This window comes from Haliaeetus leucocephalus, unplaced genomic scaffold (genome assembly GCF_000737465.1).
Source record: "Haliaeetus leucocephalus isolate CR32 unplaced genomic scaffold, Haliaeetus_leucocephalus-4.0 Scaffold555, whole genome shotgun sequence".
In the NCBI taxonomy this organism is placed as follows: domain Eukaryota; kingdom Metazoa; phylum Chordata; class Aves; order Accipitriformes; family Accipitridae; genus Haliaeetus; species Haliaeetus leucocephalus.
Genome location: NW_010972991.1, coordinates 6,955,776 through 6,982,917, shown reverse-complemented (window position 1 = coordinate 6,982,917; position 27,142 = coordinate 6,955,776). Strand labels below are relative to the sequence as shown.

Below are 27,142 nucleotides of genomic sequence, written 5' to 3'. Positions count from 1 at the left end.
ACTGTATTTTCTCAACTTGTATGAAGAAAACTTGACAAATACCAAAAGACAACACTGACACCTGGAAATCAACGTAACAACTTTTCAGATCAGAGTTAAAAACGGCCATGTGTGGTTGCCAGCTTCATATAGCTAACACTGGACCCCAAGCAAGGCCTTCCAGTACCTGAAGAGGCACAGGACCACTGGCAGTAGAAGGAGCTGTTTCTCACCTATGTAGCTTTTATAAAAATTTCAACATACTCATGAACTGTGTCAGTTTAGGAATAAATAGTGTACGTATGATTGAATAAAGCTACACACTTAAAATACATGATTTCACAGCAGATCTTACTGAGATAAGCTTGCTTGTGACTGTCTTGCATTGCAACAGAGGGCCTCAAATTTCCAAATGATTAACTTGTTCTGCTATGTACATTTTCATTTAAGCAATCTGCATGCTTTTGAGCAATGCTGCACCTGCAGTTGATGGATCCATAAGCATTTTTTTCTCCCCTCTGACATTGCAGAGGCACCAAAGCTGGCAAGCAGACCTTATCAGTTTTGGCCCAGAGCAGGAGCAGGATGGGTGCCTGGCCTTCCATGCTATCACACAGAGGCAGAGAAGCCACCGAGAGCACCAGCCAACACAGTAAAAGGACACCAACATTGATCTTCACTTAACACTGCGAGCAAACAGCAACTTAAAAATACATATATACACATAAATAAATATCAGACCCTAGGGAATTTAGAGCAGTTCCATTACAGAAATGCAGATACACTTTCCTAAGCGACCAAGGATTTGAACTTTTAGATTAAAACCGACAACAAGCATTTCAAAAGCTATCCGAACTGAAATTCCATTTCTCCAAATGGAATATGTCCTTGCTTCAACCATAGGTTGTTTCTTTATTAGGAAAGGCAGCTGCAAGAGCAAGGAAGAGCCACTTCCAGCTCTGTGGCCCACTTTCAGCCTAAAATATAGGAATGTGCCATATTAGTCTACACATGCTGCATTTTCATTACTTGCCTGCCATAGTTGAAATTCCTAGGATAACTCCAATTGACAACTCTATTTGGGTTCCCTAAAAAATAAGAGTTTTCTCATTATTTGAGGGATTGGGAGTTAAAATAGATGATATTGCTTCAACTGACAAAAATATTGCTTACTGCTGGTTTATGTCAAGATTGAAAGGATAAATGGACATTACGTCTACTAGATCTGCAGAGCTCCTACCCTCAGAGCATAAGTATTTCCCCCAGGACAAGAGCCTACTTCTGATATTCTTTTAATATTTTATATTGTTTCATAGTGGCCACCTGATGGACAAAACTATAATCCTTATCTCTGCATACTATTTTCCCCACTGTAATTCTTAGCTGAATGCACAGCTCTGAATATTCAAACTTCTACAAACACTGAGCAAATCAATAAAACACAGCATTGTAGCTCCTTACTTTTTCAGTTGAACAAAATCAGTGAACTGCACGATGAAACAGCAGCACACGGTCCAAAGATGAGAGACAATGTGCATGAATTAAAACAAGACCTGTTCCAGCTGGATATAGGAAAATGTTTTCCACTGTGAGGACAGCTGACCTTTGGAACAGGTTGCCCAGACAGCCTGTGCAGTCTCTGCCCTTGGATCTTCTCAAGACCCACAGGATAAAACCATGAACAACTTCATCCGACCTTACAGATGACCCTGCACTGAGCAGAAGTTAGACTAGAGACCCTGAGAAGGTCCCAAGCAGGAGCAAGACTAGAGACCTAGTGGGTCCTCCAGTCCCTTCCCACCTGCATTATCCCATGATTAAGATCACACTGTCAACGATAATTCTACACAAGGAACAGTATCTTTGGCCTTTATCCATCTTCCTGTTCCGCTGGCCCATTTCATCTTCCAAATGAACAGGAAAATATCTCAACAGTGTTACTCAGGAATGCCAGGCTACATCAGTACAAATCAGCATCAGCACTAACATTGCCTGCATCACTCAGAACAAAGGAACTCATCAGTAAAAACCTTAAAGACTTATTCATCAACACATAATCACATTATCATCAGTTGGTACAAAAAAAAAAAAGTATTGACTACATGATCATAAATGTGTCTTGCAGCACAAATTAGGAGAGGAAAGAAAAAAGCCTCTTCTCAATTCAGTAAAATTAGTTACAGTACTGTGCTTCAGAAGGAACAACACTCCCTTCCATTCTGCAAAGGCCGAATAGACCATGGACATTTTCTTTAAAAAAGAAAAATTAAAAGAGACATTAATGAGTCAATACAGAGGGAACAGTCTTCCTGAAGCTTTCATTTACTCATTTAGTAATTGAACAACATGAACCTTACTGACTTGATCAAGGAATTAAATAGCAAACTTACCGCAGCAATCATAATTGCGTTATCCAAAAATCCAAACCCTACAAAAGGTAATGCATTGTGGAAGAACACTAAAAGAAATAAGTAACAAACAGAAAATAAATATTTGTAAGAGTTCATTAGTTCACACGAACTACTGATATGTCAGTCTAATACTGCCTTTAAGAGAAACAAAGACAACACACACAAAATCCCTTTCCTACTACTTCTGTTAGTGACCTTTTTATTTCTGGCAATTTTGGTAAAACCCTTTGCTACACGTAAGTGTTACTAATGGCCTGCGAAGAACCAGTTAAACCAACTTACTCTTTGCAAATACCTGTATAATTTTGGATGGAAGCCAATTATGCCTACTACTGAGAGAGAAATATCTAGAACTACACAAACTTTGATACTATTTTACAGTCTTTCAACTGATGTTGCAATATCACTGAAGATTGCCAAACTGTCTCACTGACTCCCTGCATTCTTCTCTTGCTTGAAATAAAGCCCCTTCCTCTGCAAGTCCCCCTCTCTTCCTGTGCAAGAGGTCCATCTTCTTCACGCACTCCTAAAAATATTTTAAGACAATTGCCTGGAGCTAGGCAATTCTCATCAAAACTCCTCCAGCTAAATCTGCAAATGCTAAGGTGCTTTTCATTAGTGTGTCATACAGTGTTAATTATCTCACTGTTCAACCCAAACTTCTATATCTTGATTTTGTTCGGGCACCACACTGAGAGCAATTTAGACTTGAAGCTGCTCCTCAATACCTTGTTTAAGAAAACAAGTTCCACCTTTTGTTTCATACATTTTTTTCTTTTTGCTCCTGAAACTACAAGTAAACCCTATTGGAAAATATTTTCTATTGCAGGAACTTGGAACATGCTGGTCTGAAAAATTTCTAACAACAAGCCTTTTTGTCATGCTCCATTTTCTCTCTCAAATTTTAGCTTGTAAGCTTCTGATGGAGATGGGATTCAATTTGAAAAACATTGCCTCCAGCTGAGTTTCAAGGTGCTAACATCATAAAACTAAATGCAGCACCAAGGACAAACTACATGACTAAAAACTACATCTTAGAATGTTATAACTTTTCCTTTTTTTTTTTTTTTAACATTTAAAACACATCAGCTATTTAGGGTTTTTCTCCCCACTTCAGGTGGGACCAATAATTCCTATATTTTATAAACTTAGAGATGTAAACATATGAAGAGGGAAGAAAGCTGAGTGCATGAACCTTACAGTCATGTGGAAAGAAGCTGGTATGAGTCCATTTTGGGTTTACCTCTTTCAGGCAGCATGAATCCATGATCATATTAAAAACAAAGCCACACTCGAGATCTTTCATGCTCAGGTACTAGAATATGCTTGGACTTCTGTAACTATTTTGTAAGAACACACATACTTTCTTAAATACAAAGGTAAAAGACTAAAGCACTGAATGCAGGAAATTTTCCAATTTTTTTTTTTTAAACCACTGCAGGACAAAAAACTTAAAAACATAAATAACAAAAAAAAGCACACAGCGATGCGTAGTATTTTCAAAATGTGTGCACAAACTCTGGGGCTACAAATGGAACTCAAATTCTTACCGAAGTTGACAGAATTTTGGAATCCATGGAGTAAACAGAACCCCAGGGACCAAGCAAAAAAACCAAAGAAAAATAAGTGTAGATAACTAGAATAGGAAAATGTTCAACTAAATACATTGCTCACTGACAGAGTTTAAAAACACAGATATACACTGATTTGGGAACTAAATCAGAATCTGAATGACTATGGTGTTATAAAGAATACGAAATCTATTTCCAATTTCTCTGCAATTTTATCCTGCTTCTCAGTCCATTTAAAATATATGTGACAAGAAGCAAGTCAACAGTTTTAAAGTTAAATACAAAAACCCCCACAAGGTATTGCAGCATCAACACCGCTCGGTTTACAAAAACTGTCTGCTGCTGGCTTTGAACAGCGTGGTCTCGTTTGGGCTTTCTGTCCTACTTTCACTAAATGGTGCACATTCTCCAGCTGAGGTGTTATGAAATAAAGAAGGCTGGGTGACTGTTGGTGCTTGCTTTGGTTTTCTGTTACTCCATACAACAGGGATGAGGACAGATCAGCATTTGTAGGAGAAAGATGAAGCACTTGAAAGACAGACTGCACAAGTACTGAACCACATTCAACAAACATTCTTCTTTTACCATGTTTCAGTTGTCCTGGAGATGGTGGTGCAACCTCCAACTTCTCTAGAGAAGTCAAAATGAAATGAGAAAGTTAGCTAGTTCATCACAAATTCAGTGTATAGTACAATAAAGTGTTTACCAAATTACTAGCAGGCAAAAAGGCAGTTATGTTATTTAACAGCTTTAAAATTTGAAGAAAAATGCTTCACACCCATATTTTTATCATTTTTACAAAAGATAACATGATATTAAAAGCCACAAAATCTTAGAACGGTATGACAAGATTAAACTAGTATAGTAATTATGCAAAGTAACAGCATACATTAGAAGCAGCCCAATAGCCATCTTTATTACTGAAAATTAGAAAAACACACTAAAATTAGAAAAAACAGGACATCTAAAGAGAACTATATTTTATAATTTGTTTTCAGAGGTCCTCTAAGCATGCATCAGACAACTTTCTTTCCGCCAGAGACAGTCTGCAAAAAAACCCCTACCGTTTCTGTTCTGACAGAAGGCATCTTTTAATAACTAGTGTGAGAATAAAAGAAAAATACTATGACAACATTAGAGACCACTGATTTCAGTAACAGCAGCTCAAGTTTGGTCATTTGGTGCATATTTCAGGTATGCTGGCCTCAAACCATTAAGAGATTGGAAGGACCAGGATGTCACTTCTGAACCTGACAGTACTCTCTATAGGAAGTTAACACAGTCTATTAGAGGTGATGCACAAAATGCAGCACCAACAGCTACCCATTTCACAGGGGCAAGGGAAGGAAAACAAGCTACTTTTTTAGGCTTTTGCTTTTGTTGTTTTTCGGGGGGGAGGGGGAGGAGGAGGTGAGGGGGTAGGGGGTTTTGTTTATTTTTTTAAATGTGGATATTGAGCATAAGACCCCTTTTTAAAAGCAGAAAAAAAAAGTTGCCCCACTATCTTCCAGTATGATGAACCCTGAGCTTTTGACAAGTTGCTTCCATACTTTTGATTGGGTAGCTTCTATAGGCAAAAGTAAAAAATGGTAAAACATGAGAGAAGCCTACAACACTACCTCAAGTATTCAAATTTTACTTGGGGCAGACAAGTACATGAAAACACAATGCTGTAAACACAGGCTGTGAATCATTTGAGCATATGTTTGAATAGTACAGACTAGAGTGAGTATCCCTCCATCCATGTCACTTCTATATTCAAAACTATTGTAAAGGAGAAACTAAAATATTCACTTAAATTAACTTTAGGGGAAAAAAAAAATGGTGAGTCCATAACACCAGTATTCAGCCAACCAGGACACCGACTTCCAAAACAATTTCATTAATTTAAGGTCTTAAACTGTGACAACTTCTGAGCTTTAGCAGTTATTGGAGAGCTGCTTCTTCCCTCTGCCCAATAGATAAACTACCTAAGCTCTACAAACACCAGTTGTACTTATCATGCAAGTGGGAGAAGTACAGCCCAAATACTACAGAAATAAAGACTTTTTTTTTTTCTTTTCTTCTTTCTCCCCCCTAGAAAATGCCAAGGAATTCACAGATTCAAACCTCAGGCTGGAGGAGGAACAAAATAACATCCCATGGTAAACAGAGAGGAGCCCTGCAAGAGCCAATCTTCCAAAGTCACAGGCACCACTAATGCCTGACAGCCAGAAAATACCAGACTAAAATTTTCAGCTTGTGTTCAGGAAAGATGGGACCAGGGATGGGACCTATTTTCCCCAACACAAACAACTTCTGCACTTGTTTGCATATGATCTCCCTCCATCCTCGCCGATTAAGCAAAGCTTTTACAGAAGCATGGAAAGCGAGAGCTGTCTATATACACCAGTACTGCCCTTTCAGCAGCTTTTCTCTGAGACAGCAAATGCATACAACACTGGGGAAAATCAGAGCCACTTTGAACCGAAGAGATTAACCAACGCCACTGTTTCCAAAAGCTCTAGATGCCCTGGGGGTGGCAAGGCACCCTAAGCTAGCACTGCCACATTCCTGATGAAGCCTTCCTAACCTCCTCTGCTCCATCCTGCTGGATGCCAGGGAGAGAATGAAAACCCAAAATCACAAACTCAAGCACAGGAGGTCACTGAGAAAGTGCTGCCCTCCACGGCTTTCTGCTCCGATGGGAAGCTATCACACCGACCAGCGTAGTTCCTTAGCTTCACGCGACACTGTCACTGAAACCATCCCCACTGAAGTACCATCTATTCTTCAAATCTAGTTCTCCACATACCAGGATTTCATGATAAAAAGCATAATAGCATAAACAAACTTCCAGGAAACACTCTGTTTACCTCTGAGGAAGACATCTTTTCATAGTTTGCCCCGATAATGACAACCAGTTAGTTTAGATAATTCCCAAGTGATGTATTTTGGGTACCAAGACAGAAGACAGAAGACTATTCGGTTTGTCACAAAATACTACAAAGCTCTAGAACAGTAGTCTTGTGGATTTAACTACAACCTATTTTTGAGTTTGATAGCACACAGCAGTCTACATAATTACACTCTATTCAGTGTAGCTAAAAAGCTATTAAAAAAAGCTAAAAACCAGTGTATAATTGATTTTAGAAACTTATTACCAAAAGGAGGAATTGAGGACAAGCGTTTGGTAGGAGGGGAAAAAGAAAAATCTTTTGCATCTATGAGTAATGGGAGTTTCAAGTCACATTAACTAAAAAGTACATAAACCTCCTTCAGAACGTAAGTCAAGGACTATCTTGGGCTGCTTTTAAAAGAAGGTAGGCTGGGGGACACTACTTTGGGTTAGAGGAAAGATGAGTTAGTGCAAGGTCTCTACCTTGCACTAACTCATCTTTTCTCAGGAAGGGATCAAATATAAGCAAAAATTACTTCATCATTGACAAAATCTGTTTCAGTAGCATGGGATTCCTGCTAAATAGCCATTTTATGAAGTAGGGCACCTAATGTGCTTCAACACCACTAGGGCAGTCAAACGTGAAATGAGAGGTCACTAAGGACAGCATGGTGGCACCATGCTCTGGAGACCAGACTGCTCTTGTCTGGCCATAGGGAACTCTTGTGTAGGTTACAGCATCTTCCTGCCACGTAAGAACTGTTTTATAAAAGATGACAGTCTTGCTATACTCATCTGGAAGCGTGCCTGACATACAGCTTCCCTCCTCATTGAGATGAAAACAAATCTGGGGAAAAAAAAAAATCTGGGATCACATGTATTAATGAGACAGGGATAGAAGTCTGACAGAAGAAGTTCAGATAACTAGTGCAGGTCAACCCTGCTCACACTCCAGAGAGGGAAGCTCCAATCCTGACACCCTCTCTGCCCGAGCCAAGACACACATCTTTAGCCTAACGAGGGCATCTAGTCCCATCCCTGCTCAAAGGAGGGCCAAATCAGACCAGGTTGCTCAGGACCTTGTCACACAGTACCTGCAGGGCCAGGCTCAAGAAAAAAGCTGTCCCCTGTGGAGCACCAAAACAAGCCTTTAAGCGCAAAGACGACTTCACTGACGGCTGAAGTACGCTCTGCCACTGCGAGGTACAGAGCACTGCCTGCTACAGGGAAGGGGGCTGAATCAGCTCAACTCTACTTGCAGAGGCCACGGCTTAGTTTAAGCTGTGACACTGGGAGGAAAAAAAAAAAAAAGAATTAAGGCAGAAAGAATTAAATAACCACTGTGGCACGGAAAGCCAATAGCCTTTTAAAGAATCACTTCCAACATCACCTCTTTAAAGCATAACATACCTTAAAATTCTGCAAGATATGAAGGCACCTAAGGAATACATCTCACAAAGCCAAAAAAATTCCTTTAAAATCAATTTTTTAAAACTCTAGATAGCAAAATGTATTTCAGAATAGGGTATTTATTCATAGGAAGCTCTTCTGACTATTTGAATTTTCAAGGCTCAGCAAAAAAAAACCAAGAAAAAAATCTTCAGAGAGTACAGCAAAGGAAATATGTCCTTTTCTAGTTTTACTGGAGGGAAAACAAAAATCCAAATTGCAAAACCCCCTTTCAAGAACTGAATTCAGTCAGAATCCAACAGTTCAGAGTTTAAACGTCTGGGGAAAAAAAATAAAGTGCCCCAGTATTGCATTTCACGACAGCCATTCGCCAGCTCGTCCTATGCCATAGTGCTGAATAAGACACCATAATTCATCTTATCGCAGAAGGAATAAAATGAAATGGCAGAGTAAGGAATACTGCTGTTTTCTAACTGACATTCATTAGCATAAATGAAGTTATAAACCAAGGTTCAAGTGCAATACAGGTCATGAGCCCTGAATTAGCAAAATCTGGGGAGCAGAAAAAAATTAACTGCCTTAAATCTGTTCTTGATCTTCTTTGAATTTACAGTATCACTTTTTTGCTAACTAAATGTTTACTTTTTTTTTTTAATAGATAGAACCCAGGGGGGAATATAAAACTGTCAATATAAATGATACTATTATCCACAACTTGGCCCAAATCCAGCAGGTTAAATTAACTCTGCCAATTCTACCTGATTTTAACCAAGATAGTACTTGCAGTTTAGTTTTAAGATTATTATTCTTAGCTGACAAACCCCCCCAACTAATAGGGGTGCATTTATTTAGACAGTTGGTAAAAAAACTCAACCAAAACCCAAAGAGCCATCATCACCAGTTTTTGAGTTATCAATTTTTTAAGAGCTGGCATACAAGAGAACTTGCAAGCCTAAAAGCATGTATTATTAAGTTTTATTCAAATTGCAGCTAACGCTGCCATAAAATTTTATAGCTAAATCTGTTACTGTCACCCAGGGGCAGGAAACACGTAACAGTGGTAACAGGTACTATGGCCAGGGCTACCCTAGGAAGATACATCCTACAGCTGAGTATTGGTAAATCCAAGACAAAAATATGACCAGTGTTTTACAGATTTTGAAATAGTGACCAAATTGTTAAGATTAATAATTTAACAATTAATATCAAGAACATGAGGAAGAAGAATATGAAAAATATTAATAATCTAGATCCATTATGACCTCATTGTAGGCTCTGAAGGTAGTGTCTCATCCAGAAGTTAGGGAAGGTTTTGTCTCAAATTCATCAATTGGTTTCCTCCAAAAAGCCTTTCCAGGTCATTTCAGCAAATCATTCAGATATGCATCATGAAGACAGCAAGGGCTTCACTTGCACAGAACAAGAAATCAAAGCAATTGTTGTGTCTAGTAAAAAGAGGTACTCCTTTACACATGAGTTCCTAAGAGGATCTTTATCCCCAAAATTCTGGATTGGAGCCTAGAAATGAGATGTGTGCTATTGCTTTGTTCACTATCTACAGGTGGATCCTTAAGAGTAAATTCTCGCTATGATGTATGAGTTCATTCATGGAATAAGCTCATAAAGCACATCCCCTTCTCCTTTTGTTCCTCCTCTGTTTTTCCTTGACATTTTAACAAAAACTGCAAAAATCTCATTACATACAGAAAAACACAAAGTTGAAAAACCATGTCCATTGATCTTCAACTGGGTTCCCTTAATATTTCAGATGGGAAAAAACAATCCATGGGCTGACAGCAAAGAAAAAATTCTGCATCATTTGTTATAACTCACAAATGGTTTCCTGTTACTACAGCAATTAAGGCATGAAAGGATGCTGACTCGTGCAGTGCTAAATATAAACTTGGCTGTTAGCCCGTTCAGTCACATGCACACAAGAAGAGAAAGCTAAGTGAGGCAATAGTAAGAGAAGAATAGAGGACATGATAGAATAATTTCTCAACTACCCCTAAAAAATAACTACGTCCAAACAAATATTTTGTGTAAATACAAATAGAACATTAAAGATTTTTTTTATATACTCTCTGTAACACTGTAGAAAATGACACAGTGATCACATTCCATCTCCCTCCCTGAAAAACCTTTAAGTAGCAGAAGAGATTATCATCTTTATTTGAAACTACTGTCATATCTACTGGACAAAGCATTCAACAAGCTTGGCAGGACTGCTCTTTGCTCCCTGGCACCAGCCAACCACTTCCCTTCAGAACAAAACCCAGGAGTGGTTTCAGGCATACTTCATTCCTGGGATCCCCTCCGAGCAGGTGGGCAGCCCAGACATACGGGCCCCAGGACAAATCCAGAGCTAAGTGCCATGTACAATGGATGCAGCCAAACTGCTCCAAAGGAAAAAAAAAAAACAAAAAAACCACACACAAACAAAACACACACATCCCCCCCCCATGATTGGGAATACAACTACTCTGCACCACCTCATCTAGTGGCCGGTAGTTACTCCCTAGAACGGATGCATGTATCAGCAGAAATGTACATTATTTCTCACCAGATGCAGGACAGCCTAGGCTTAAATATCACAGAACTTAATTTCAACCTTATCTGCAGTGCTTACTGGATATTAGTCATCAAATATTGTGAGTACACAATACACTTATCCTAGTATCCCTTCTGAAAACGTGATACACCATTCATATCCTTTTAAAGATGTTTAACAAAACACAGAGACCTAAGGTGGAAACCCTGACCAGAATCTAGGAGAAAGCATAAAATGAAAACAGGTATCCAGAGACTTGAATCACTGTCGTCTTCATTAAGAGGGGTTTTTTCCCAATCTAATCTAATTCTCTATCAGTGCCTTATAAACTTAAAGGTCAGCCTTTCATTTCCACTCCAGCAGGTTTTGGCACCAAGCCAAAATAGGATTTCCAGTGGTTTGCTTAACAAGGTCTCCAACCACAGCTGAAAGAAATAAGACACTTGCCTCAAGATTCAAGGCAGTTAATGAGCTAAAATGATGACAATTCAGAAAGGACTTGCAGTTTGTAACAGAGATGCAGGGTAAGGACAGAAATACAGAGTTTGAGCTGTCTCCTTCAGAGAGAAATGGAAAATGTCAGAAAAACAGCTGAAGTGTTTGTATAAAAGTGCCAGAAACATAACATTGATAGGAGAGTGAACAGGAACAATAATGTGGTATTCTGATCTGTGCATTCCAGAAGTGAATGGTTATATATTATTTAACAAAAAGATAAAAAATAAGAAGGTACTTAAGGGCTGCCAAGAAATAAACTGGCTGTTGCAATTCCCTGACTGGAGTGAGCCATCCACAGAGTCAAAAATCTCTGCCTCAAAAAAATCAAAGTAATACCCATCGTCCCAAATGGAGGTTGGCTCTTCCTTCCCTCCTCACTCTCTCCGTTTCAACGCTCAGGGGCTGCAATGAGTTCCCAGGAGCTAGAGGAGGGACACCTCCCAGTGGCATAGCAAACACTATCTTCAGATGAACAAATCTACCCCGGGGATTATTAACACCCTCTCCACTAGCTATGGAAAAAGACTGGATAAGTACTTCAGACTAACAGTGGAATTCATCTCATCCAAATATATTCATCTAACTGTGTTTCAGTAAGATGAGGTGTTGGCACTTCTCTATCAGCACTGATTTTTCTTAAGCCTCTCTGGTTCTAGGTAAGTATCTATCAATCATTTCACCCGTTTGCAGTTGAGCAGAGCAGCAGCTCAGCAACAGTGTTGAGCTGGAAACAAGTAAGACCACAGAATCTATGAATTATCAGGGTGTGAGATTAGGTTTTCAGCTGTCCTCCAAAGCAGGTTCACGTAAGAGGATAAGCAAAGCAATTCTGTGGGACACCGCAGAAGATCTGTTAACAAGAATTATCAGAGGTCTGCACACAACCAAAGAGATCTGATCTAGTAGAGGGCTTTCATCGCCTTGAAATAGGGCAGCGTTAGGCATCAGTGATGCCTATATATGAGTGCTCATGAAATATCTAGGGAGTTATATATACAATTATAATATCCTTTATTTAACAAGGTTCCCCCCAGGCCCCGTTTTTAAAGAGAAAATCTAAGAAGGTGGCAAGAGATGGGTTTGTCTGTTTATTCCCACCCTCATCTCCCTTATGCCCTTCCCCCACCTGCCCAAAACCACACTTGTTTCCCAAGAAAGGAGGAGGGGGGGAGGTAATTTATGAATAACAGGGCGCAGCATTGGCTTTCAAGCCCAGGCACATGATCCTGTGCTTGCAGCCAGCAGCACATCCCCTTGGAGGACGAAGCTGACTAATGACAGCCTGTGCAGCACCAGGGGAACCAGGACACTCCCTCCTCCGCTGCCCTAGCACAAAACTGAGCGTACTGATAACGTGGGGGGCTTATGCCTCATAGCAGAGGTAGCGGACCAGGTCCATGCTATACTCGCTGGCTTTTTTCAACATGCTTGTTGTTTACACTGTCATTCCCAGGCACAGAATGCGAGATTTTGCCTTTTGCAGTACCCAAGGGTCTTGAAATGAGAAAAAGTGACTTACTTGGTTGTTATCAAGAGAGATGCTTACTGTAAGAGCAAATCCAAGGCTGGCAACAGGAGTGCTTCCCACAGTCGCTGGTACCAGCAGCACCAGCACCTGTACTCAGTCAGACAGCAATAACCCTTCCAACAGCCAACACGACGTGCAGGCAGTTACAGCAGTGCAGTAGCACCAGGAGGGCAAACGGTAAGTTTGATGTGTTCGGTAGGATTTCCCCCACCACCACCACCTTTAAGAGAACTCTAGTATGATCTTTACAGAAAGCTGAAGACAAACTGCTATTAAATCACATACCACTAAGGACCAGCCTTTTCTTAAGCAGAAAGTTTCATTCCCTGCCTGAGGATGACCTTGGAAGCAAGTAAGACCGCAGAAATAAGCTTCTCTGAAATAATTTTAAATGCATGTAGAGTTTATTCCTTGTCATCTGTTTCAGAATTAAGACAGCTACACAGAATGAGAAAGAAAGAGGGGACAGATAAACTGAATGATGTTCAAACATTTTGTTACAGACTCGTATTTGGTGTAATTACACTCCTAATTTTTCACTGCATTGAGGCAATAAAGACAAAAGTATGAGCTCCGTCAAAGTCCTTAAGAAACTATTCATACCTGTCAGCAAAAGGACTGCCATAAGAAACCACTGACAATTTAAGTTCCAGCCATAAATTATACTCAGATAATTCATACCTCTCTATATAAATGCCTAATGAATACAGAACGCAGTAGCAATTAAGCTATTCTTAACACTTAATCTACTGCTAGAGGTAGCGCAGTGGATTCATCACCTGGGTACCTTTCTTCTTCCCTTCCCCACATAACTTAGCAAAGCCTCTGGCTGCATTTGTGAAACTAGTCAGACTTCAACATCAGACTCTCTGCATAGTCAAAGCTAAGCCGCAATGTCAGCTATCTTTAGCAAACAGCTGAAGAAATGAGTTATATGATATAATGTAAAAACAAATAAAATACACTTTACATGGAACTTTACCTCAAAATATTTTCTTTTGGCTTTTATGTTATAAGAACATGGAATATCTGCTGGGTTGTTTTGCAGCTGCATTATTTATTAATTTATTCTGCATGTGAATTTTAAGTTCTACTAAAAAAATTCACTCTGTTCATGAAAATGATCTGAAACTAAGATTGTTGATTCTGTAAATAAAGTCATGTAAATAAGGAGAAGCAGAGGACAACGACTACTGTGCTCTACTCTTCCTATAAGTGAACAGTTCTAAATTCACTTTTAATCTTTCAACCAATTGCCTTTATTCCACAAAACAAAAAAAGGAAAACTCTTCTCCCAGTCAGTGTTTCCGCAGCCTTTGGTAAGCACGAGCCCTCTCTCAGGAGGATTAACTAACTCGGCTGCAAGTGCACCTCTGCAGCTTCCAACTGCACAGCTAACACAAGCTTCAGCTCATGTCACACCCCTGCAAGTCACAGCCACACACACGCTCCCTCTAAAGCCACTTCGGGACCTCTGCTCTATGAAGTACTACACATCTGGTCTGTTTATTTAATCCCAATGTTGCTTAATCTTCCCAGGAAACTACCCAACCCCAGTTTATGAAAGACAAGGTTTTGCTACTTAGCACAGTCTTTGTTTTTCAACTTTGCACGTTTTCCCTTTTCCACTTTATTATTTTTTTACCTGTTCTTTTGTCACAATTTCACTGTGAGCGTGCAGCAGACTCCCATGAGTGCTGAAATTACACCCTTCACCTCCAGTTCTGCTAATCAGCTTGAGAATTAGTAAATCGTGAACACAAACCACAGCTGAATCCAAGGTTTTCTGCACACATAAACCTGTTTTGTTTTCTACATGGGAGGAAATATGAAGCTAGTCTATTTAACACTTTTCCCTTTGGCAGTGGAAAGCATGCTGTGGCACTAGTGTACTGCCTGCATCCGTGACATACCTGTAATGCCTGTATTTACTGGAGACCTTAATGAAATTTGCACATTTTGATGCTGTACAACGGGGGCTGATCTCAGTGTGCCTCCAGCACCCTTCCCTCCCACATTCTCATCTGCTCCTCCAAAATCTGGGCAATGTTTACACAGCCTCTTACCCAGCAGGGAGGAAGGAGATGGATTCAGGCTGAGGATGCCTTTTCCAGTGCTGAAGCAAAGTGCTGTGGGATACAGGGGGCAGCCACTGATTCCAGTAGGAATAATCCTGGATAGAGAGTTAGAGGAAGGGAGAATAGGGACAGCTCCCTGCCTTATCACAAGATGAATTTTGAGGTCAAAAATGCTCCCGCATATAATTGCAAGTACTTGGCAATATTAAAAATGTAATCAAAACAGTATTGCTCACTATCACAAGTCACTATATGTGCTGTTAGTGACACAGAGGGATCCCAGAACAGAGGCACAAAAACCCTCATGGCACTTCCCATAAGAAAACAGGAAAGACAGAACCTTAAGTCAAATACAAAACTGTGCCTTGAAGTGACCTAAACTCATGTTGCTGCTGCAAGGGGTGATTCGATACTTTTCCTCCTGTTCCTAAATTCCCTCCTGATCATGTATTTGGGACTTTTCCTTTATTCTAGCACTTGTGCTCAGCCAGGTGTACAGCCAGGCCCAGAGAAGAACTGCAGTGCTAACATGGAAAGCAGAAAGGGAACTTTCACACCCAGAGGTTTTTGGGGCAGGGGGGAAGAACAGGACACTCCCTTTACAACAATGCGGGTGAAGCCAACAGTAAATCCACACCCATACAGACAAGTTGCATCTTCTACACATCAGATTGTCCACAGCTCACCTGTGCATGCTCTTATCCCACCACGGGGAAGCCATCTAAATGTTTTTCCTCCATGGCTGGGAAAGAATAATTAAAGTGAGCTTTTTTTTTAACTGAGGTTTTAACACAAAAGGTCAGACATAAATCACAGTAACACTCAGCCATGTTAGTGTCCAACTGCAAAAACCTATATAAGCATGGAAACAAGGCTGATACAATAGGTTCCTAGCATCCAACCCAGAGAAGTAAACCAACAGTAAAAACATTATGAGTCCAAAGACTTTTTTTCTTTCTGATAAACCAGATCTAATAAACAAGTAAATGACAAGTCATATATATTTCCCACTGGAACGAGCCACTGGTGCTGTATCAGAACCACAAAGGCACCTTTGTTATGTTCCTTCTGTTCAGGGACAGGGAGACAGAATCACAAGAAGTCTGTCCGACATTTTCAAGAGGAAAAGGTCACCAGGCTGATTACTTAAAACAGCACTGCCACTTTTGCAGCTACCTATTTACTTTACTCCATGAAATAATATAAACAGGTAATAGGAAAACTGGGGGGGAGGAGTGGATTTCAAGCTGCTCTCCCATCTCCTCTCTGGCAAAAAATCTTTATTAGGCAAGATGGCTGTGGATCCAGCTGACAGTTCTTAAATTCTTACATCTCTTCATCTCGGACAAAACAGTTTAATATTTGTAACATCACATCTTTACTTGTGGTTTGTAAAAATCAGCCTGTTTCCAGGACGTAATGAAGCAAACAAACAGCTGGATTGAAAGGCTATTTGCAATCTGAAAATACAAGCTGATGGTATTGAAAAGAGCAGCTGGCTAAAGAAATCGGGTTTGTTCCATGCACGTTTCTCTCCAGTCTTTCATGAAACCCAATACAGCAAATAAAACACAGTTTCTACCCATTCAGCTTGCTATGAGAGGTGGGATAATATCCTAATGGAGACTGATGATTCACACTCTTAGCGTAAGATGAGTTACAGTGAACTGGCCAGCACTAAGGGACAGATCACTGCATAGACTCAAAAGCTATCAAGAGCAAATAATGGAAAGGCATGAAGAAAAAAAGTTATTTTAACAGTACAATAACCAGAAACTGACAACATCTAAAAGAAAAATGCAGCAGCTCAAAATGCAACAATTACCTGTTGGTTCACAGTAAGCATTTGGACCTGAAGAAAATACCAGAGCTTTGTGGCAATATAACTTTACATACAACATCACACCCTGAAGCAGACAGACCTCTGTGGCATGGACAAGAATCACATACCATGTCCCGTGTCTCCTTCTAACCCTGACTGAAGGCTTTCCAGAAAGTTTTGAGAAAACATCTGGTGTCCAGCCAAGAGGTCCCAGACTATGTCCAAGAAGTCAGCTTTGGGAACCAGTGCCTGGGCCACAACTGAGACCCATGTCTCTGGCTCCTCTCAGTTCAAGTTGGCCTCACTGTAGAAGCCTTTTTCTCTCAAACTTTCCTATTCTTTTTGAAATGAAAAAGAGTTTTCAAGGCTTCGTCCTTCCCCCAGGTCATGCAGAAGCCTTTCACCAAAATCACTGCCAAACAGTAAGGCAAGTTTTCATTCTGGAAATGCTATGCTCCTATCTGACATCCTAAAAGCTACAAAGTATTCAGCAAGCATGTTGAGGAAAGGTTTTATCCCTGGGTACAAACAGGAGGAGAGAATAACACAAGCCACCTGCTCTTTATGTCTGCTTTAAGGCAATAGGAGAGTTGATACAGAATATGCACCATCTCCAAACTTGTAATATTGCAGTCTTAAATATACTCCTATTTGCTCTTTTTATTATCTAGGGAGAAACATGTAAGTTAAAAGAATGACCTGTTGAAATTTGCCAAAAGCTGAAGCATCTCAGTTTAATTTTGACAAAAAAACCTCAAAGAATACCCAAAAAAGCAATGAGCATGGTGAGCCCATCACATACAAATGGAAACTGGCAAATGATGCAGCAAAAAAAGCATAGCAAGTAGCAAGTATCAGTATGTATTATGGCTGCTAAGGCAGATTTTATTAATAATTAACATACAAATATCTAAGAATCCAAAGTAAATGAACACTGGAAAAACCAGCTATGATTCTATATCCCTTAGTTTTGAATAAAATATGCACTCTGCTGGGTTAAATGCTCCCCGTTTCAGAGGGAGCAAGGGTTTTGTTTCAGGCATGGGTGAGTCACATCCCAAAAATTCCAAGGGGCTTGTTTGATTTAAAGGAAGTTCTCATACACAGTGACAAAACAGAAACAAGAGCACGTGCCTTCAGGTTTTTGAAATAACACCATGCTAATTTAAGGAGAAAGAAAGAAGGAGGGGGACACTAGACAGCTCATACGCACAAGTCTAGCTTTCCCCAAAATCAGCCACTTGTAAAAAAAAAATAAATAAACACCACCAGAGAGATCGAAGACAGCTTCCTTAAGTACTTTTTTTGCATGATATACTTATCTCATTTTTCCATTTACTTTTTCTTTTTAGAAAAGACTTTCTCCCAGAGACACCAGCTGCCTCTCTATTTCTGTATTTGGATTGATTAAATAATAAATAAGGCTGACTAAAGCTAAGAGTTTTCAGTCGCATGAGTTAGCTTTAAATAATTTCTTTCTTAGAGAAACTGGTAGACTTCAGTTTCTTTTGATTTAAATTACATACTGAAACAGTAACTCTGTGTTCACAGAATAAACATGATCCATTTCATTCATGCCTATTACAGGGAGATCTAAGTGTTTCTAATCTATCACTCTGAAAGGTTTAAGTTGCACTGTAAGTAAAAGTTGCATTTCAAGTGATCTTTCCTAAAAAGACCTAAGTCAAAAGCACTTCTCATACCAGACAAGGCAGCTAAAAGGAAAATCTGCCTCCTGATAACTATAAAATGTATGATTTTACACAAGACACATGCAGTTAAAGAACAATGGCTCAAGGTTTAGATATTTTTTAATTTGTGATTTAAATGATGTTAGTGCATGACAACAATTTTGTACACATCACATGCTTAAACACATGCAAAAGATGGAAAACAAATTTTAATTGGAGCAATCTTCTATTTTATCTTTTCTAAAACATTAATTGCAAGGAAGGGCAAAGGCAGCTAGCTAAATAATGATATTTTTTAACAGTAATATTATTTCTGCATTATATTTGGACCATGTAATTTAATGCACGGCACTTTCCTAGGAAAAGGTATAAAGTAGATAACACTGAGCTTCTTCAAGTAAATGAAGCTGTTTCATAGTCTGAAATATCTGGTCATGTATTATGTAGAAACTACGGTATAGCTCAGGAGTTTCCACAAGACCCAGAGTCGAAACACTTCTTTGGTCACATTTAAGAGTAAGTCTCTGAAGTACTATGGGGATCACTGAAATTCCTGAGACTGAAGGCTTTATATTAATATAAATTAAAAAAAACTGTGCACTTTTATTTCTTGTAGCAATACATGCCAACTGCATCAAAACAAGCAAGCAGAAAGTCTGTCAAACCAGCAACCTGCTGGCCTTATGCAATGCCACATCTTAGCAAACAGTTTTTTTTTCTACTGTACCAAAAGTACTGCTCGTCTCTGGTGATACTACCTCCTTCGCTGGCTTCTCAAGTGGTACCAATGGTTTAGGATATCTGGATGCTACAATGAGTTTTCAAAAGCAAGACAGCAATAAGTCATTATTTAAAATCTTCCAATCGATACTGGAGTATCCACCAGCAAGGAAAGAACCTTTATAAACACTAAGACAAATAGATTTTCTAGGTCTTACACCGATTCCACGTGCAGACTCTCCTCTGCCAAAAACATACAGCAAAATTTCTGTGTTTAAGCAGAGAACTCAGACTAGAACCTGCTTTAAGTTACACGAGCAAGCAGAATTTCAGAATATGGAAGAAAACCAAACCACGACAGCAAAACCAACATGAATTTCAGAAAACAGTACCTCGCTGAATATCGTTCAAAGGTAGACAGTAACAGTGACATCTGACACTTTCAGAGAACAGTTTCAGGATAGTTTTATCACAAGTGACCAAGCACCATTTTTCTTGTTTATGATATTAAACCTCAGCCTCTTCTAATACTTAAGTAATATACACATGTCCCTGTCTCAAAGTACTATCTATATTGGCACAAACAGAATAAGCCTCACAAAGACAGTTTAAAGCAGAAAAAGAGAATTACCAAATTTATTCAAAGTCAAAATTTTATGAAAATTTTTCAATATAGTTAACATTTCCATAAGACACTATGTGTGTATTGAGATGACAAGAGGATGAAAAATTCAACTTCCCCAAGCTACCTAAATTTGCAGTTTTATTGTTACTTAAAAAGGAAGTCCAAATAAATCATACACATCCAGTTGAAATAAAGCTTAAACACGAAGGAACATTGCAATAAAGACATGCAACGTCTGACTAATGAAACACAGTAAGTGGTAGAATGAACAATAGAAATATTTTCTGCTGCCCAAGAATACATTTTGGAGGTGAGGTTTTGTTCACGCATTTTTCGCTTTGGAGTTTTAGGATTTGGTTGGTGGTTTGGGTTTGGCGGGGGCGGGGGGGGGTGCTGGTATTTTTTAACTCCACTTTCACTTTTGAAAGGTTTCTTGGGGAATGGGGCATGCCTCTCAACAGGACTTCAGAAGTATTAAATCTCTTAACTAAGGCACCCCCATGCAGTGTCCAGACCTTCCTACGTACTTTGTCTTTTCTGATAATGGGCATCCATATTCTTAATGTAAGAAAAGAGAATCTAAATAAAATCTAACTAAATTTCATAAGTGAGAATCCAATCTAAAGACAAAAAGGAGATGGAACTCCCACCTCTACCTGTTACTCAACAGAGTAGCTGCAGGGTTCACTTGATCAACCAGCCTTGTCCCCGGTCACAACAGCTACGTAACCACTGTGAGCTGTCAGCAGAGCGAGAACGCAGCTTCTGCGGGCCAGGCTTCGTCCCAGCTCCCTGAAGAGGGCAGAAGGCAGAGCCCTGCTCTTCAGCAGCAAGGCCTGGGAAAGCCACAGCAGATTTATGCATTGAGTATTCCAGATATAGAAGTACATGACAGCTAAGGGGATGAATGCAGCTTATGATTTCTCCCTCTCTTCACCAAGCCTTTCTCCCTCTCTTCACCAAGCCTTTAAGAAAAATAGTGTCAGAATAACTAGAAAGATACACAGCTCCTATTCCTTGCTCCTTTCCCACCCACCCCCTGGCAAAATGGTATCAATTTCAAGTAAACGGCCAGGATTTAATATTGGTGTTAACTAACACCTAGGGTTCAAAGTCTTTTGTAATAGCTTACTTTATCACAGGTAATAAAATACTTGGCATTACATAGATGACCACCATTTGAAACAGAACAGTTCCATCAATAGATTTTAAAGAAAATGATCAGCAGAGTCTGTGTAGCACTCTTCCTCCTGCACCCTGCCTTCACAATAGGGCTCGATGATTTTGGAAACTAAAAAAAGTTTCAGAAGCAAAGAAAGAAGTAGTACATGTTTCCATCTGAAAAGTAATATTCCTTTCATCACTGAGTATTTTTGACTCAGCAGTGAGATTAGCCATAGTCCTGGTGTATGCTGTGATGGTCTAAGAACATAAAGGGGCTACAGGCAGGCAGGCTGGTAAGAGTTTGTCATTTTACCAGCTTGACAGGGCACTTCAAGCTTCTGAATTAGATGCTTGCCAGCAGTCTGCCAGAAGACCTTCTCCTAGAATAGCAATCAAACACTAGAGTTAAAAAAAAAAAAATTTCTTGACCTAGGTCACAGCAATGGAAAGGTAGATGATCTTTCTCCACACACAGCTCAGAGCTCACCTCCGTACATTAGGCCTGTAGAAGAGAGAGGGAGAGAGAACCGTCCCCCCCAGGTGCCATTGTACCTGCCAAAGCCCACCAGCAAGACTCTTCCCTCTTCTCCCAGCTCAGTGGGCTGGGCAGTCCTTGCAAGAAAACTCACACTTGTACTGTGAAATCACTCTTCAAACAAGACAAGTACTTCCAGAAGGATCAAATTATGCTTTGTTATGTTAACAGAGATTTAAGTTCTAACAAGAAGAGGTACTAAAACCTGAGTGGTTCTAAACCACCATGGCAGAGGAACAGGTTTGTTCCTCTTGGCAAGAAGCATCTGACTCATCCAACAAAGCAATCTTTTTCATAGGACATCATGTTTGGAGTGTCTAAAAACCTCAGTGAAATCTGTTTGTCTTTGATGACATTTGCAGTCTCCTGAATTAACTCTTCTTTTTAAAGTTGTGGAAGTAGAGGCACCTAGGCTCAAACACTCCCTAAACTATTCCAGTAAACTGGAGAGTTCATAAATTTAACACCAGATCAGAAACCAGAGATGTTTCTTCTGGCACCAAAGACAAAAATGGCTTAAAGCTCGCAAATTCCCACAAAGAGATCTTGCCCCCGCTGTCAGCCCTATTGAACACATGGAGGTGGTGCCCTTTACCTGCACACTAACTTTTGGTTTTTTTAAACAAACACAAGATGCAGTAACTTGAAATTATGAACATTTTTCTATCAGAATGCACCAGTTTGGTCAGATTATTTATTAAACCATGTATGATATAACATACCAATGCCTTCAAAGAGAATCTAGCTAGAGACTGCATTCCCTAAAACCTGCAAATTAAACCAACAAAACTAGCTGTCAAGACTGCATTGCTACCACATTTTTGCATGTTTTCCAGTTAATACGCAACCTCAGCAGGCAGAGAACCAAGCAATTAAACTCCAGAAGGCCTTTTATTTAGTGATCACATCACAAAAAACCTTTCCATTTAAAACATAAAATGCAACTTGGTGCTTTCAAGAAATTGTGTTCAATGTACGTGCATTATATATTTAAAAATATATAATTTATATATACACAAAGATATATTGTGTATATATATTTTATGTATATGTACACAAAGATAGGAAAAAAGGAATTGTTTTCCCAGCTTTGCAATAAAACATAGGAAAGTAATGGCTTCTTTCACTATCAAGACCTGAGATTTCTTAGACGCCCTAGATAGCCATCATGTTAGTATTATTAATGGAAGATGGTTACATATGGGCTCAAGAATATTTTAACCCAGCACAGATAAGAACAACAGTACCCTTAGAAGCAATAAAGAGGCAGCAGACATGCTAAGTTCAGTATTTCTTACCTAAGCAAGTCAAACCCTTTAGTATTTTTCCTCCTTGTTACCAGGCTTGCTGCACTGCTTAGAAGTGCTCTCATGAATCATTTCATATCATGCGTTGAAAACTAAAGGTAGAAAACCTGAATATAAGCCCCTTAAGAAAGAACTTATATCTTCTCTCCAATATCACTCTTTTATAATAGAAAATTGCTGTAGAAGGTCAGAAGTATTAAATCATTCTCCACATTGCCAGTAAGATTTTTACACTTTCATGTCCCCCATACAAGAAAGGAGCAACTGGAAGGAGGATTTGACTGTTGCCAACAAAACTTGATTATGGGGCACCACTTCCACAAACAGGAAAGCAGAACTATTGCATTTTAAATGAACTGGCCTACCTGCTACTTCAGTGTTCCTGTAACTATGAGAAAGAAAAATACAAGATATTTGTATTCAAGTCCACATGCATCATCTCCATATGGTGTGGCTGACGTGCTCACAAGAAACAGAAGCTGTAATTTAAAAACTTTGTTTCAAGCCTCTTCCTAGGAAAATGTGAGACCTTATTCACCTTTCTAAGATTGGAAAAAGGGGGGGGGGGGGGGGGCAGGGGAAGAAAAAGACTTTAAAAAGCCTTTAATGAAGAAGGAAAACTAAATCCAGGTGAGACAGTCTTGCAGCTGTCTTGAAAAAGAGCAACTTAGTGATGTTCTGACTAACTTTTAAGATAGTAAGATACAGATTATAGTCTAAATCAGGACAGTTCTCAAAATATCTTCTGAGAACAATTCCATCCAGATTCAGTTTCACAGCCTTCCCCCCAGCTTCCCCTAGGCAAAAGCTATCTATTAATTTCAACTCGGGCTCCCAGCTTCACAGCCATCCTTTATCACAAGCTCACAGATAAAGGTCTGTCTTCTGACTAATGCACTAAAACAAACAGAAGAATCTCAGTGTTAATTAATAAAGCTAAACTGTTTAAACTGACTGCTAGTGCTCGGCATCTGGAAGCTCTAAGAGTCCAGACAAACATCCAGGTAAGACAGGTGACAAGGTGATGGCAGGAACACATTCACAAACCTCTCCCCACCTACAACTTTTCTGACTACAGCGCAAACAGACGAGTTAAGTTTCAAAAACGCTTCAGAGACTCACCTAACTTACAGGTCAACAGCTACAACTCACCTACCTGAGGACCGTCCTTCAGCGTAGCAGCCGCAGCAAAGGATGGATTTCCCTGCAGCCTCTGCCATTAGCGGAGGCCACCGATAGTGTGTCCTGTCATATTTCGCGCTAGGGCAATTAGTTGATGGAACTGCATCCTTCTGGTGGTAGGCCTGGGAATGGGCTGAGGAACAGGCCCCATTTGGTTCTTGATGTGCCCAGGTCTCCCCATATTGCTGACAGCTTCCCCTAGCTGATATGGGGTCTGTTAGGGCACAGAAGAGGCAGTGAAGGAAGAAGGTCAAAACTTAACCCAATAAGGACTGCATTAAGAAGGGTACGGACTAAGACCTCCCTTTCCATATAGAACTATGAAAAGATCACAGGCACAAAACAAGCTTAAGCACAGTGGCAAAACTGCATAGGCATTTCACGATTGAGGAGAGACTGATTTTCCAGGCTCAAACAGGACACTGGAATTTACTCAGTAGGTAGACGAGTGAATTTGAAGGCTGCATTTGGATCACTTTCATTGGAAATCAACGCAGAAGTAAAACAAGCAACCTCATCTAAAGAATCAGCTACTGGGAGCTACAGCATGCTGCTACTAAAGGAGAAGATCAAGAAGAAACCCAAGATCTCTAAAACCATTTTATCTTGATTGAACTCATCAGTTGTAAAAACCAAAAATGACAGTAGTAGAGCGGAGAAAGTACTTGGAAAGCAGGGCACAAATACCTCTCACCCCCCATCTGCTACTCACAATCACAACCTGTGTACCTAGTTAGATCATTCCTACGCAGCCACCACTTCAACAGCAGGAAAGAGCAAACATACAAATTATCACCTAACCATAATAAAGCACGTTAAGTACAGAATATCAACATCTAGCCCAGAAATCATATCATTTTCTTTCCAGTGCAGCCCTTTTATTCACTTTGTCTTCTTCTGGCACTCCTTGGTGCTGAGTGACAATACACATCTGACACTCCTCAAGAGCCTGGCTCTACACCCACTGCCTTTCTTCGTGTAAAATCTGAATTCTGCCAATATCAACCCTCTACAGAAAACAGCTATGGGCAATCCATCCCACCCAGGGACTCCTGGCATTACCATTCACTTCCTTAGCCCACAGCCGCTCACACAAATGTGCACCAAAGAGGATCCAGTGCTATGGTGGTGCATCTAAAGAAAGCAGAGCACCTATTTTACCAGCGCTGAATGAATTCTGTGCCATGTTTCCTCTCTTGCTCACGTGATTTTACTTCTCTAGAATATCAGGGAATGTACACAAGGTATGCCCTATAGTTTTAAGATTTTTTTTTTTTTTCCTCTAGTAAGTCTGTTGAATAAAAATTAGAAGCCCTTCTTGGTTATTTTTCCCTTTCCACAACACATGAAGAAATACAATTTCTTAGAGTTAAAAGCTGACAGCTGTTATCATGCTGCAGGCTGGTAAAAATAAATAAAAAAAAAAGAGCTGGCTAAAGGGAAAGGTTATTTTTGAAAAAGTCTTATCAAGCTACTAGTTGGGCTGATCAAGAATCTGACTCCAAGGACCACGGTCTGATGGCATTACAACACTTTATGCAGCCCTTATCTGTGAGAATACAAAGGCCATAACTGAGGTTTTGTTGAAATGATCCCTCCAGTGAGATTAATGCTCACAGTTTCAGGCACAAGCAAATTGCAGTTTCCACTAGTGGAATAAATTTGCAGTTTACTAATAAGGTCCCATGCAGTAAAGTCTCTAAACTCAAACTAATGCTTTTGTTACTCTGCCTTCTAAATCCTGAATCATCAGAAAGTCACAGCATTTTATAGAAACAGACTTTCATATTATAGCTAACAGCAACTGAGCAACAAGATATTAAATAGGACCATCTGTTGAATTATCTCTGTATAAACCTTGAGACATTATACTGAAACGCATTTTAAAGTCTCATTTTGATATCGACCGCATGATCCTCCAGGTACACAGAAGCACTGCGAGCAGCCCAGTTTCAGCTGAGCAGTAACTGCTGAGTTAGAAACTCGCACAAAAACCTCATGGCAAGCACCCCTCAGAAGCTGAGAAGTATTTATTTAGGAAGAGTATTAGTTGTTAGTATTCAAAAGTTAGTGTCAACAGCTCAAAGCATACTTCTATATTGGAAAACAAACACAACTGATTCATGCTCTGCTAAACAGCAGCACTGCTTCTAAAATGAACCATTTAAGTGAACTACTCTCGCTCTGATTAGACACACTACTGTTTATATGCAAGTGTGCTATAAACAAAACCAAAGAGGTACCTGAAAGGGTTCTGTCTCTTCATGAAAGCAGCTTTCCCACAGCTGACCCCTGGACCTGTTCTCTGCCCACCACAAGATTTATTCCAGACAAGTACAGAAGAGCCACAAGGGACGGAAATGCCCTTTCCAAGGGCACGCTACTATCAAAGTCACAAAGAGGCCTAGATCAAATGCACACTGATCTCTTGAGTACCTGCTATCAACCTACGTTGCAACAGGGACTGTAAATTACAGCTAAGCATCAGAACCAGAAGTACAGAGGTTGTAATTAAGAGGATTTGGTCTTGTCAGGGTTTGATTTGTTTAAGGAAAAGTGTCAAGTTGGCAAGAACAGCTGGATCAGACGAAAAAATCACCGTGAATTATTTTAATTGGTGTTGCATAGCACTATATTCAGAAATACATCCATAAACCTCCGCAGCACACACACACCTTCCCGCATAAGAACCAACACTTCCAAGAAGCAGTGCCGGTAAGCAGACAGCTGCTCTCTGTGCAGGGAAGCGTAATTCGTGAATGAGCCCCCAGAGTAGCGGCAGCCAGCATCTCTTAAGAGGTCTGAAATCAATTTGCTGCTGCACTAGCGTCAAGAGGATTTTACGAGACACGCTCTTCTACTCCCATTCCGAAAAACGGCCACCCACGCCTCTCCGAAACTCCTCGTGAGACGACAAACACACCGAGGATCTGGCACGGTGGCCCGTTTTAAGTTCTGAAGGTGCTGCGGACGCTTCTGGAAAGTAAATGTCGGGTTGTGCGCCTCACAGCCCATCAGGCTAAAACACACCGGCGTACGCCTCCCGACGCCTTGTCCTGCCGAAGTTTCCCACTCGCTCGGCCGCCCGAAGCAGACGCGTGGGCGAAGGCGGGAGGAACCCGCCGCGGCCAACGCCGAACTTCGGGGGCTCGCTCCCCGCACCGGCCCGGCCGGGCCCTCCCCACCGCCGCC

At 40.2% G+C, this 27,142-nt stretch overlaps 1 protein-coding gene across 6 annotated transcripts in view; it reads right to left on the bottom strand.

Annotated features, from left to right (window-relative positions):
* The window catches only part of TMEM65 (transmembrane protein 65), a 63,647-nt gene that overhangs the window by 36,218 nt on the left and 287 nt on the right, over nucleotides 1-27,142 (bottom strand). For 3 of the 6 annotated variants that reach the window (XR_774952.1, XM_010576933.1, XM_010576932.1), the window contains exons 2-5: nucleotides 23,925-24,164; nucleotides 4,547-4,591; nucleotides 2,370-2,437; nucleotides 1,013-1,067 (exon numbers count right to left, since the gene is read on the bottom strand). Coding sequence is in view for 4 of the 6 variants with exons in the window: in XM_010576933.1 (XP_010575235.1) it covers nucleotides 1,013-1,067; nucleotides 2,370-2,437; nucleotides 4,547-4,591; nucleotides 23,925-24,164 (408 nt within the window). In the remaining 2 variants the exon portion in view is untranslated. Of the gene's footprint in view, nucleotides 1-1,012; nucleotides 2,230-2,369; nucleotides 2,438-4,546; nucleotides 4,592-23,924; nucleotides 24,165-27,142 lie in introns of all 6 variants that reach the window. The other 3 variants (XR_774953.1, XM_010576934.1, XM_010576936.1) reach the window with 3 other exon arrangements.